Source organism: Apium graveolens, chromosome 10, assembly GCF_009905375.1.
Source record: "Apium graveolens cultivar Ventura chromosome 10, ASM990537v1, whole genome shotgun sequence".
In the NCBI taxonomy this organism is placed as follows: Eukaryota; Viridiplantae; Streptophyta; class Magnoliopsida; order Apiales; family Apiaceae; genus Apium; species Apium graveolens.
This window is the reverse complement of record NC_133656.1, coordinates 124645382-124659551: the sequence shown is the minus strand read 5'-3', so window position 1 is coordinate 124659551 and position 14170 is coordinate 124645382. Positions and strand designations below refer to the sequence as shown.

At 34.4% G+C, this 14170-nt stretch overlaps 1 protein-coding gene across 1 annotated transcript; it reads left to right on the top strand.

The window, feature by feature from the left end:
• The first annotated feature begins 2065 nt into the window (after positions 1–2065).
• Positions 2066–4746, top strand: LOC141690926 (protein FAR1-RELATED SEQUENCE 5-like). Its single transcript, XM_074495682.1, has 3 exons — positions 2066–2564; positions 2809–4162; positions 4731–4746. The coding sequence occupies exons 1-3, from the start codon at positions 2066–2068 to the stop codon at positions 4744–4746; spliced, it is 1869 nt and encodes a 622-aa protein (XP_074351783.1).
• The last annotated feature ends 9424 nt before the right edge of the window (positions 4747–14170 follow it).

Here is a 14170-nt window from a genome sequence, read left to right as displayed (position 1 = left end):
AATCTCATGGGTCGAAAAGTGAAATACCGGCACACAGGTGCCCATTATTAGAATAATTTTTAAAATATTGGAGGTAAACTCTCATAACATAACATGTTGAATAACCAACTTATCTAAAACCTGAAGATAATACAGAAAGATCACAACAAGATCATGTAGTTAACAACTATTTATATTTAAAATTTTGGCTAAGAATTTTGGTAAATAGTTCAATGGGATTATCATTATGTATAATTATACATAAGGGAAATAATCAGGAGTCAACGTGGGTTGGGGGGACAGCCAGCCAACCCACAGCAATGAAACATTGCGAGGAAAGCAATGTTTCAATGCGGGTCTTGCCTTCCGCAATGAAATATTGCAGGATGTTTCCATGCACAGGAAACATTGCGCATTCCGCAATGTTTCATTGTTGGGCCGCAATGTTTCATTTTTGGTTAGGCTCCCAGTTTTTAATGTCCAAACTGTCCCTCTCTTTAGCTTATTCTAATATTTAACTAACAGTAATTAATTTTTTAAAATATGTTAACATTAAATATAAGTAGTAGTAATATATTAAAATATTATCAATTTTAATAATAAATTTATCAATTTAATTTTTTCGGTACTTTTTCTTTAAATTATCGTATGAATAATTTTAGTTTAAAAAATAATATTATTAAAAAATTGAGAATTGAGTTATTTTAGTTTAAAAAATTTATCAACAGTCAAACTTATTTTTTGTGCAAAACTTATTTTTGTGCCAATATTAATAAGAATTTTAAAATTCACAAAATTAAATTTGGCACAAAAAAAAATTTGCTGAAAACATTTCATTTGACTGTTGAAATTGCCGCAATGAAACATTGCGGCAGTTGAATTGACTGGTCAATAGAGCAGAAGCTTGACCGACACGCCGCAATGTTTCATTGCGGCAGAAACTTGTGAATTTTAAAATTCAGATTTTCACCTATAAATAGTCCTGCCTCATCTCATTTTTTTTCAACATTCTTTTCTCTATTTTCATTCTACATTTTCTCTTCAACATTATCTTCTCTAATATCCGAAAAATGGTTTTCTACTACGATTTTGACAATAATAAGATAATTATAGATGGTGTGGCTTACGACGGGCCCGAAGGAGAGGAAGACATGGAAATAGCTCTCCGCCGTATTCAAATAGCGCTTGAGCGCAAGAAAAAAAAAAGAAAATGAAGCTAAAGCGAAGGCGGAAAAGTCGAAGAAAAAGAAAGACGACGATAAGGGTGATAAAGGCGGTTCTTCCAACACCGTTAAAGTTTGATCATTCTCGTCGACATAAAATGTTATTATGTATTTGTTTTAAAAAAATATTTGAATGTACTCCATTTATATTTGAATGAAATAAATTATTTAATGTTTTATTTTTCTTGTACTTGTCCAATATATTTTATCAATTTTAAATTTTAATAAACAAATATAATACTAAAATTTGAAAATGTGAAAATCTAAAAAAATGAAAATTTATCGAATTTTCGTTATCTATAAAAAAATATAAAATAATTTAGCCCCCAAAATGCAAAATTTTTACAAAACTATGTAAAATAGTTGCATATTATAATTAAGTTACTCTTATAAACATTTATATTTTCAGAATAACATTTAACATATTAAATGAAATATAATAAGTCTAGAAACTATTTTTTATAATTTTTTTTGATTAATTTTCTAATTTTAAAGAAAATAACAAAAATAAACAACCCAACCGCAATGTTTCATTGCGGTGGACACTTCCCCCCGCAATGAAACATTGCTGGGGTACGTTGTAAAGTTTTATTAAAACTGCAAATATTTACAGTTGTTGGCTTGGGGGTTTGTACAGTGCCGCAATGTTTCATTGCGGCAATCGCAATGAAACATTGCGGCCGTGCATTTAATGCACACACCTACCTTAAAATGTCTGTATTTTTGAAACATTGTTGTTTTTACTGCTTCTTAACATTCTGCTCAAATTTATTCTTCTGAAAAAAAAGGTTAGTATTCAATATCCATGGCTTCTTATTTATTTGATTATTCAAGTTCATCTAGTGATCATAACGATTTTAATTATGTTACCCCCACAAAAAAAGAGGGTTTATCGTAAAATCTTTAATGATGATGAAGTAATAGATGTTGATAGTATTGAAGATAAAGTTAATGATCCGGGGAAGCGAAAAACGCATAGTGATGATGATGTTGGTTTCGGTTGGAAGAATCACGATGTTCACGGTGATTCCGATGATAGTAATGATTCTTTCAATGGCGATGATGATGATAAAATTAATGATGAAAATTTTATTGGAAGTATGAATGATGTAGTTCCTTGTGTTGGTATGATGTTTGATTCGTTGGATGAAGCGGAAAGTTTTTATCGAGGTTATGGTCGAAGTATAGGGTTCGAGATAATTATTCGAAGTAGTCATAAGCATTCAAGAAATGGTGGTATATCGTCACGTTTGTATATATGTCGAAAGGGTGGAAGATTGGGCCCAAAACCCTTGGAAGTTGAAGATAGGGCTAAAGAGAAACGACCTCGAGATGTTATTCCTCGAACTTGTTGTCGTGCTCGTATGTGTGTTGCTCACAAAGTAAGCTCAAACAAATGGGAAGTAACCAAGGTCAACCTAGAGCACAATCATGCTATGGTTACATCGGATAAGGTAAATTTCATGCAAAGATCACGCAACATAGATCCGTTTACCCGATCTTTGATTGAGTTATTCAACAAATCGGGTATCGAGACCCCGAAAGTGATGAATTTACTTAGTGAGACGTGTGGTGGTATTGAAAAAATTGGTTTTTTCCGCTCAAGACGTACGAAATGTAATACGTGACATTCGAAGACGGGTTTTTGATTCCGGTGATGCGGAGTGTGGATTGGTTTTGTTACGAGACTTACAAAAACAAAGTGATGGCAATTTTTTCTACCGAGTGGATGTGGATGAGGAGAATCGGGTTAGGGGTTTGGTGTGGGTTGATCCTCGTTCGCTTAACGCGTACAAGAATTTTGGAGATGTGGTGACTTTCGACTCGACATATCGGACTAATAGGTATGACATGCCTTTTATTCCAATTACGGGAGTGAATCACCACTACCAAAATATTTTGTTTGGATTTGCACTTATAAGGGACGAGAAAGAGACTACTTATAGATGGGTTTTGAAGACTTGGTTGGAAGCGGTCGATAACAAGCCACCTATTATCATTATTACGGATCAAGACATCGCTTTAAGTAATGCCATTTCTGAGGTTATGCCTAATACCAACCATAAATATTGTACGTGGCATATTAGTAGCAAGTTTCCCGAGAAACTATCTACTTTGTATACTCAATACTCGGAGTTCAAGACGGATTTTAATGCATGTATCTACAAGTCATTGTCACCAACGGAATTTGAAGGTAGGTGGGAGGACTTGAAAGAGAAATATGTTCTTGAAAATCACAATTGGCTAAATGATATGTATGCAATTAGACGGCAATGGGTTTTTGCTTTCACGAAACAACATTTTGCCGCCGGTATGACTACCACCTCAAGGAGCGAGTCTATGAATTCATTTTTTGATGAGTATGTGAAAGCGTCGACCGGTTTGAAAGAATTCATTGAGAATTCACAAAAAGCTTTGGACTCACAATATTTACGGGAGGTTCAAGCCGATTTTGACACCGAGTACAAGGAAAGGAGACTATTCTCTAACTCGTCAATGGAGATACATGCCTCCAAGATATACACAAAAGAGATGTTTAAGCGATTTCAAAAAGAGCTTCAAAAAAGTCAATCTTTTGTTGTGAAAAGCATGAAAGGTTGTGGAGATTATCTTTCAAATATGTATTTGGTAGAAAAGTCCACCTTGCCGCAGATTAATAGAAGAAATTTTTTCTTGAAGGTTTCCATCGACGGGAGTTATTCTTGTACATGTAAAAAATTTGAACATTCCGGGATGATTTGTAGACACATGATCCGTTACCTTAACAAGAAACAAAAGATGATGATACCACCAGATCTTGTAACAATGAGGTGGACAATAAATGGAAACAAAGTTGCGGGACCTCTACCGTGTACGCCTCGGATGCTTGGTAATGTTGTAGAATCTCAAACGGCAAGATATAGTGGATTGTGTAAAGCTTTCCAAGGTTTGTCCGTTGTTGATAGTTGCTCCGTTCCGCGGTACAATTACTTGATGAGCGTGATCAAGAGAGAAAAGGAGTATGTGATTAAGTCTTTTCCGGGAGAAAAGAGAGAGAAAAAAATAAATGAGGACTATGAAAGTGATGAAGAAGATGATCCGTTATTAGATCCCCCAAGGTCACAAACAAAAGGACGTCCAAAAGCGGGTAGATTCAAAAGTGGTATCGAGACGTCAAGTTCAAATAAAAAATTTCGAAAGTGCAGTTTTTGTGGGGCGAGGGAAGAAGGCCATGATAGAAGAAATTGTCCCTCGAGATTATTAGGAAAAAAAGGAAAAAATTGATTGTAATTTTTTATCATGTACTTTGAAATATTAATGAATTTTAATTAAATATTTTCAATATTGTTAATGTTAGTACTTGTTGCCATTATTAATAATCCCAAAAAAAGAAGTGACTCCAAAAAAAAATTTGAAAAAAAGTTATTTTTGAAGATTTTTTTTTCCAAAATTGGGCAGAAAGTTTTCTGTAAAACAGAAAAAGTATTATATAAAAAATAAATCATTTGCAAGTGCAATGACCAATCTGCAAATTTATGCAAAACCCAGATTACCCCCGCAATGAAACAATGTTGCATCCGCAATGAAACATTGCGGCATCCGCAATGAAACATTGCGGGCCTAAACTGGGCTTTGCCAAATTTTGCATATTGGTCACTGCACTTGCAAATGATTTATTTTTTATATAAAACTTTTTCTGTTTTACAGAAAACTTTCTTCCCAATTTTGGAAAAAAAAAATCTTCAAAAATAACTTTTTTTTCAAATTTTTTTTTTGGAGTCACTTCTTTTTTTGGGATTATTAATAATGGCAACAAGTACTAACATTAACAACATTGAAAATATTTAATTAAAATTCATTAATATTTCAAAGTACATAATAACAAATTCGGCATGACCTCTTTGTTTTTAAGTTAAACTTTACCTGTAAAATAAAAAAACCGGCATGACCTATTTATTTTTAAGTCAACCAAAAACATGTAAAATTTCAAACCAAACCAAACTAAACTTAAAAATGAATGGCCTTGACATGCCAACTACAAACAAACCAAACCAAACTAAACTTAAAAATGAATGACCTTGACATGCCAACTATAAAAAAAACAAACCAAACCAAACTAAACTTAAAAATGAATGGCCTTGACATGCCAACTATAAACAAACCAAACCAAACCAAACCAAACTTAAAAAAAATGGCCTTGATATGCCAACTACAAACAAATCAACTAAAATAAATATATCTAACCAACCAAAATAAATACAACCAATCTAAATAAAATACAACCGGGTAAAATATGTACAACTAACTAAAGTAACTACAAGTCACTAATCAAATAACAAACTAGTGTCCCGCCTCTCTTTGTCGAATGCCCCACTTAGAAATGTGTCTAGCAACCCCTTTTGATAACTCGTGCGCCATCCGATAGCAAAAAGTCTGTACATCAACTTTAGGGTTCCACACAGCTGATGGCAAGGAGATCCCGTTGAGCATAGCGTCCATGTACTTGGATACATACACACCACAATCATTGCCACCATCTTGCTTGGGTCGAGCATCAAGACCATGAACCCGGGTATATTTCAATGGAAATCGAGATGGATGCAAATAATTGAGCATATATGGGATCAACTTTTCCTGCAAATAAGGGAAATGAACCTAACAAGTCATTATTTAATTATTAATCTATTTAAAACTACTGGTAGGGAATTAAAGAATGATATTTCACGAGAAATGAACCTAACAAGTCATTATTTAATTATTAATCTATTTAAAACTACTGGTAGGGAATTAAAGAATGATATTTCACGGGAAATGAACCTAACAAGTCATTATTTAATTATTAATCTATTTAAAACTACTGGTAGGGAATTAAAGAATGATATTTCACGGGAAATGAACCTAACAAGTCATTATTTAATTATTAATCTATTTAAAACTACTGGTAGGGAATTAAAGAATGATAATTCACGGGAAATGAACCTAACAAGTCATTATTTAATTATTAATCTATTTAAAACTACTGGTAGGGAATTAAAGAATGATATTTCACGGGAAATGAACCTAACAAGTCATTATTTAATTATTAATCTATTTAAAACTACTGGTAGGGAATTAAAGAATGATATTTCACGGGAAATGAACCTAATAAGTCATTATTTAATTATTAATCTATTTAAAACTACTGGTAGGGAATTAAAGAATGATATTTCACGGGAAATGAACCTAATAGGTCATTATTTAATTATTAATCTATTTAAAAACTACTGGTAGGGAATTAAAGAATGATATTTCACGGGAAATGAACCTAACAAGTCATTATTTAATTATTAATCTATTTAAAACTACTGGTAGGGAATTAAAGAATGATATTTCACGGGAAATGAACCTAACAAGTCATTATTTAATTATTAATCTATTTAAAACTACTGGTAGGGAATTAAAAAATGATATTTCACGGGAAATGAACCTAACAAGTCATTATTTAATTATTAATCTATTTAAAACTACCGGTAGGGAATTAAAGAATGATATTTCACGGGAAATGAACCTAACAAGTCATTATTTAATTATTAATCTATTTAAAACTACTGGTAGGGAATTAAAGAATGATATAGTTACCATAATGATATTTCACGGGAAATGAACCTAACAAGTCATTATTTAATTATTAATCTATTTAAAACTACTGGTAGGGAATTAAAGAATGATATAGTTACCATAATGTAATACTGGAAGGGGTGAGCGATGTTCCCTGTTGTGTCTTTGTCGTCCCTAAGAGGATCAATGTTTAGCACTCTCATTTTGTTGAGATTAACAACAAACAAGAACCAATGAGAGCTATCACACGTGGGGAAAAATGCAAAGTCACAAAACTGAAGAGGCAAGCTACCCCCTTGTTAGCATAATCTCTAAAGAACCTCTCCATTGACTTCTTGGCATCACCTTTTAGGGTACTCGGAGAAGCCTACAATTACAAGTCAAAAAATAGGTTAACATTTATACAGCATAATTGATATCTGTTTATAGAAAAGCAGGTTGGAGCATTGCTATTTGTTTAATAGAGTACCTTCAAGTTAGGACAAAACTCAAGTGCCATCGCCATGAAAAAGCTAGGAGCAATGAAATACCTCCTGGGCTTGAAACTTTCAGTTCTGGGAATTTTTTCCCATTTTTCCCAGAGTTTATCCTCTCTAAGTCTCAAGAGCTCACCATAGGCATTGAGAACATCATCCTCCACCCAAAACTCTGATCGCAAAGTTGTTACTTGGCTATGTATAAGAGGATAAGTAATGCCCCGCTCACTGTGATCACGCCAAATGTAATCAACCTCTAAACTCCAGAAATTCTGATACAACCACCTCACTTTCCGATTTTTTATTGGCCTTGTCATATCACCACGCCGCTCAGGACCACCTCGTTTCGCCGCATCCTCCGCCAAATCTTCAATTGAGTCCATCTACAAAATAAACAAAAACACAATTAGCATATTTGGAACTAGTTAATCTAAGGCCATTTACTTTAAAAAAGAGTTAAGAGTTATTACATCAAACATGTCCCGTAGCTCACTAGGAACAGAAGACTCCCCTATGCCCAAATGTACATATGGAGTGACAAGGGAGGAAGAGGCCTCTAAAGATTCTGGAGTAATAGGCATCTGCAATCCATAAATTAAGTACACATTTAACACTTAGTTTAATCCATTTATAACTAGTTGTAGGGAATTAATCCATTTTAATCCCATTTAGTTGACATAGTAGGGAACAAATAATACCTTTAGTGGAATAGGTTGAAATGTCATAGATCTGTGGAATGGTGTTGGAGTAGTATAATCAACCTGCAATTGGAAGCCGATACATAAACATATTCAACACACGAAGCTAAAATATTTTAGGTGCATAGAATGACAATATTTGTTAAATATTTGTACCTGAGGGGGAATGGATACAGGTGTAGGAGCAGTGGTGGGTGGAACATCAGCAGGAGATTGAACCTCAACCTGCAATTTGAAGCCGATACATAAACATATTCAACACTCGAAGCTAAAAATGTGTAAGTACATAGGAGGACAATATTTGTCAAAGATTTGTACCTGAGAGGCAATGGATACAGGTGTAGGAGCAGTGGCGGGTGGAACATCACCAGTAGACTGAACCTCAACCTGTAATTACAAGCCAATACATAAACATTATTCAACACAGGAAGCTGTAAATATGTAAGTGCACAGGAGGACAATATTTATAAAATATTTGTACCTGAGGGGGAATAGATTCATGTATAGGAGCATGGGTGGCTGGAATATCACCAGTAGACTGAACCTCCTACAATTACAGCCGACACAGACATATTAATCGAAGTTCTACGATGCATGAAATGAAAGCTTTTTTTAAAAATTTATACCTCACGTGGATGTTTAGGGGGGACAAGTACTGCGGTATCCTCCTCAGGACCACCAGTCTCATCCTGCCATTAATGTAAATTAAAGACACACAGGTCATTTACATATTCAATAGACGAAATTAAAAAGATCACAAGTTCGTGAATGATAGTTATTAGTACCTCACGAGGACGCTTCTGAGAGATAGGGGCGCTGTCTGTTGCGAGCTACTAGGAGTTGTATCATGAATGTCTACCTCACGTGCATCTCCAGCAAGAGGCTGACGCTCAACAAGAGGCTGTTAAATATCTTTCGGTCTGATGAAAGCGGGCCTACTGTATCCAAGATCCTTCCACTCAGTCATTACCCGATCATAATGTGCGAGAAAATCGGGAATGACATCATAGAACCAGCTAGGAGGGCCGCGCATGTGGATCATGTATGTCATCTTCATAGCATTCTCTAACTACAAATAAATAACGATAATCCATTTTATAAGTAGTTGTAGGGAATTAACGATAATTCACGGGAAATTAACCTAAATAAGTACTTATTTTCATTTTTAATCCATTTTACAAGTAGTTGTAGGGAATTAACGATAATTCACGAGAAATTAACCTAAATAAGTACTTATTTTCATTTTTAATCCATTTTACAAGTAGTTGTAGGGAATTAATGATAATTCACGGGAAAATAACCTAAATAAGTCCTTATTTTTATTTTTGATCCATTTTAAAAGTAGTTGTAGGGAATTAACGATAATTCACGGGAAAATAACCTAAATAAGTCCTTATTTTCATTTTTAATCCATTTTACAAGTAGTTGTAGGGAATTAACGATAATTCACGGGAAATTAACCTAAATAAGTACTTATTTTCATTTTTAATCCATTTTATAAGTAGTTGTAGGGAATTAATGATAATTAACAGGAAAATAACCTAAATAAGTCCTTATTTTCATTTTTAATCCATTTTACAAGTAGTTGTAGGGAATTAACGATAATTCACGGGAAAATAACCTAAATAAGTCCTTATTTTCATTTTTAATCCATTTTACAAGTAGTTGTAGGGAATTAACGATAATTCACGGGAAATTAACCTAAATAAGTCCTTATTTTCATTTTTAATCCATTTTACAAGTAGTTGCAGGGAATTAACGATAATTCACGGGAAAATAACCTAAATAAGTCCTTATTTTTATTTTTAATCCATTTTACAAGTAGTTGTAGGGAATTAATGATAATTCACAGGAAAATAACCTAAATAAGTCCTTATTTTCATTTTTAATCCAATTTACAAGTAGTTGTAGGGAATTAACGATAATTCACGGGAAATTAACCTAAATAAGTCCTTATTTTCATTTTTAATCCATTTTACAAGTAGTTGTAGGGAATTAACGATAATTCACGGGAAAATAACCTAAATAGTTGTAGGAAAACAGGTAAAGACTACAATTGGAAATAAGTGAAGAATACCATACCACATCACCCATCATCTGCTGAGGGTACCAGTCATGGGGCTGTATGATATCGCCCTCAGGGGGTACACAACGAGCGATCCTCATCTTACTTACCCGTCTATACCACTGCATATACTCGGCGAAAGATACAAACCCGCCCTCAACAATCTCCGGCCCGCCTGTAGCCACATAACTCTCCCACTCGGCAACATACTGCTGATGCATAGCAAGACGGTGAGGCCGCTGAAAAGAAGACTGTCTCTCCAACCTCAGAACAGCGTGGTCAAACGGATCATCCGGTATATGCTGGCACATCCCAAACTGTCTCAGTACCCTATCAGAATACTGGTACTCAATGATCTCAAATGCTACCAGCGGGATACGACCAAGAGCAATATGACGGCACACCGGGAAATGAGTAGCATCAACATCATCAGGATCAGCCTCTCTCTCGTAAAGTCTGGCATACGGTTGCCATGTCACCCAGTGTAGCTGTAAACTGTCCAAATCACCCCGGTAGTTACGTGTATGGTGGTGGGGGTTTACTCTACTAACCTTCACTGGCTCGGCCCACGCGCACGCCCTCGGCCACCGAATCTCCTGCTGAGGCGCAATCTCCGACCTCCCGGGTGCCAATCTCTCGTAAGCCCACAACATCAATAGCAGACTACACCCGTTAAAGGTGCGAACAGACCTATCAGCCGACAAAGTCAGTGATCTGTACAAGTGTGCCAAAACAGCTGCACCCCATACATAATCACGAATCTCCGACTCTTCCATCAGCAGCTGCATATACCGAGGATGCACCACGTCCCGCGAAGATGTAGGGAAAAACACGCCTCCAATAATAAATAACATATAGGCTCGTGTATGCACTCGGCACTGCACCTCAATTTGAGCAGCATCCATATCTGGTATCAGCTCTCGTCCCGTACCGGTTCCTCAGCTGGTTAAAATGCAACCCATCCTTATAGAACTCCCTGCGCTCCTGCTCTGACATAGACGGATACTCCCAGTTCTTCATGAACCACGCCTTCGGGTGCTCAAGCTCGCCCTGGGTGAGAGGACGGCCAGTAACCGGTAATCCCAGAATCATATAAACATCCTCCAAAGTAATAGTCATCTCCCCACACGGCAGATGGAATGTGTTAGTCTCTGGCCTCCACCTCTCAATCAAGGCCGTAATGAGTCTGATGTCATTCTGCCGAACCACTCGGGGGTTGCCGAACGCCCCAAAACCATATGCATCCAACAGAGCCTGCTGATCTGGAAGTATATGCCACTCACCCATCCTCGCTGTCAGCTGTCTAAAATCTACGGTATTCCTGTCCCCGCCCTCCCAGATCAGACTGCTAATATGGCGGTCCTGCATAGTCAGCAAGGATCGATCAAGAGGTCCACACTCCATGTCCATAGTATCTGCAATATTTTAAACCAAAAAGCACATCAGTACAACTCCAAACAAACAGTAATTACGAAAAAGAAAACAAACATTCTTTCAGCTTAAGAATGATACTCTTCAGCTACTTCTGTGTTTTGAAACTCCAGTTTTCGATATGTCAAAATTCTGATTTTAGTTGGACTAAAACTGTGGCTTTTTCTTTAGCCATGGAACCAGCATTGAGAATCTTGAGTAGAAATTTCAATGATGTCACTAACAACACCAATCCCACACCTTCTGAATGATAATATTATTTATATGGACTCTTATGACTTGAGTAGTAGATATAAGATTAGATAATGTAGCATGATTCCACAATTCTTGGTTAAAATACTGGTTATACATTTGTTTTAAAGATTCTCTTATTAGATATACATGAAGAAAGAAATTAGTGAGGAATGGCAAAGAATACTAGAATAAGATATTCACAATATTTTTGTATCAATCTGGTGTCTCAACAACTGCAGAAGATATAGGTAATGACAAGTTTAAGAATTCTTACTATGTTCTTATAAATAAATGACATTCTAATGAGTGGAATGCCATCTTGTATAGTTGCATTATCACAATTTGTGGACATAAAAACTCTATCCAGAATGCAACAAAAAATAAAGTTTACTGTTAGATAAATTATACTTGAATTCAAGCAATGATCTTAAAATATTGTACTTCACACCTTAACAGTTTAGACAACTGATGTAAAAAATCTCAAGCTTAAGAATGATACTCTTCAGCTACCTACTAATGTAAAAAACAAACTAATTCTCAGAGGACTTTCATCAAACACTTCATTGGCATTAATAAAAAATTAGCTTAAAATAAAAAAAACTACAAAATACACACAAAACCCATCTAAATTACTCCTAATTCGAAACCTAATTTAACCTAATTATTAACTAATTTACCCCTAATTCGAACCCTAATTATCACATAATCAACATAATTTCGAACAAATATCACATTCACATAAAAAAATCGAATAGTAATCGAATAAAATCGCACTCAAACTCAAACTCATTGTATAATCGTGTGTGTGTTGGTGTAATCGTGTGTATAAGTGTGTGCATAGCTATAAATCGTTTGTATACCTGATGAACAAGAAGATCAGTGGAGTGGTTGTGATTGAAATTGTCTCAAATCGCTTCAATGTCGCTGATGGTCGTGTTTGAGTGTCTGTTTTTTAGTTTCTGCGTGTATATGCGAGTATCTGTGCCTGAGTTTCTGTGTCTGTGTGTAAGGTAAAACGACTAACGCAATGAAACATTACGGGGACGCAATGAAACATTGCGGAGGTATAATATTTGTGTTTATTTGACATTATTAATGTTTAACATTATTAATATTTTCAAATATTTAAATATTTTCATTTATTATTAAAAATATTGAATAATTAAAATATTTAAATATCAAAAATATTTTCCTTTATTATTTTAATATATATTATTAAATATTTAAATATATTAATTTCATTTTAATATTTCAATACTTTTAAAATATTGAATATTAAATATTTAATATAATATTTAATATTATTATAAAATATTTTTTAATATTTTTTAAATATTATATTTTTAATCAGAAATATTAAGAATAATATCTTATTAAATTAATATTTATGTAGTTAAAAAAACATTGATAAATGAATTAACATAGGAAAAGGGTAAAAAGGGGAATGGAGTATGTGGGCCACTCCCGCAATGTTTCATTGCGCCCTCGCAATGAAACATAGCGGCAATAGCGGATCCTAGTCATTCGTTTTTTACTTCAATGGTCCTGATTTGTTGGTTGGATAGGGTCCCTATCCAACTATGGTTGTGGATAGGAACCCTATACATAAAGGGTTTCTATTTATATGAGTATAACCAACGAAAAAATGATTATCTATAATATTTGCTACAGGTTAGAAGTTTGCAGCTGAACTTTTTACATATTTTTTGAAAATACCACATACATACTTAAATGTCACATATATTATTTAATTAATGAAATTCTATCATCGGAAATGCTCTAAACTTTTATTGTTTACTCTACATTATTCATTTTTAAATATTTATCCATATTTTACATCAATAATATTAATGATAAATAATATTAATAATTAATAATTTACTCTTCTTTTTGTGTATGTTGTTTCCATCGTCACTCCCACAGAACCTTGATTTGAGCTTAGGTAATGTGTGGTATACATGGGCCATTGCGGCAACTTTTGCGGGTAAATGTGAGCTTCAAAGCCAGACGTGTTTATAAACGTTGAGCGTGTTCATTTTATTGGAAGCAACCACACTAAATAAGGGGGAGTTTGTTTGAATGTTTAATTAAACGTCAGGATCAACTAGCTACCCTGTTGCTGCTTACATGTGAGAATCTATTCTAACAAATCTTATGGTAAGCGCGAATAGCTTATGGGCAACAACATATAAATCCTGAACACTTGAATTATCTCATCACGCTCATAGTTGTATATATTTTAGCATATGAGCTGAATTATTTATGTTTTATGCAGCACTAGATGGAACATAAAATAGACAAGCTTTAGTAAGTGATCCTAAACATGTTCTTTGATATTTCATCATCTTGATTACATTCAAGGGTAGATACTTTTCCTAACTTCCCAGGTCATTTGCTTGGCCTATCAAGGATTTGACCAATTTGTAAAAGATCCCTCTTGGAGTCACAAGTATAATTTTTACCATGAACAAAGTATTATAATACATG

Excerpts from the sequence above, each read along its gene's own strand:
- LOC141690926 (XM_074495682.1), top strand. The coding sequence starts at position 2,066 with ATGTTACCCCCACAAAAAAAGAGGGTTTATCGTAAAATCTTTAATGAT. Across the intron at positions 2,565-2,808 it reads TCGAACTTGTTGTCGTGCTC|ACGTACGAAATGTAATACGT; the intron begins GTATGTGTGTTG and ends TTTCCGCTCAAG.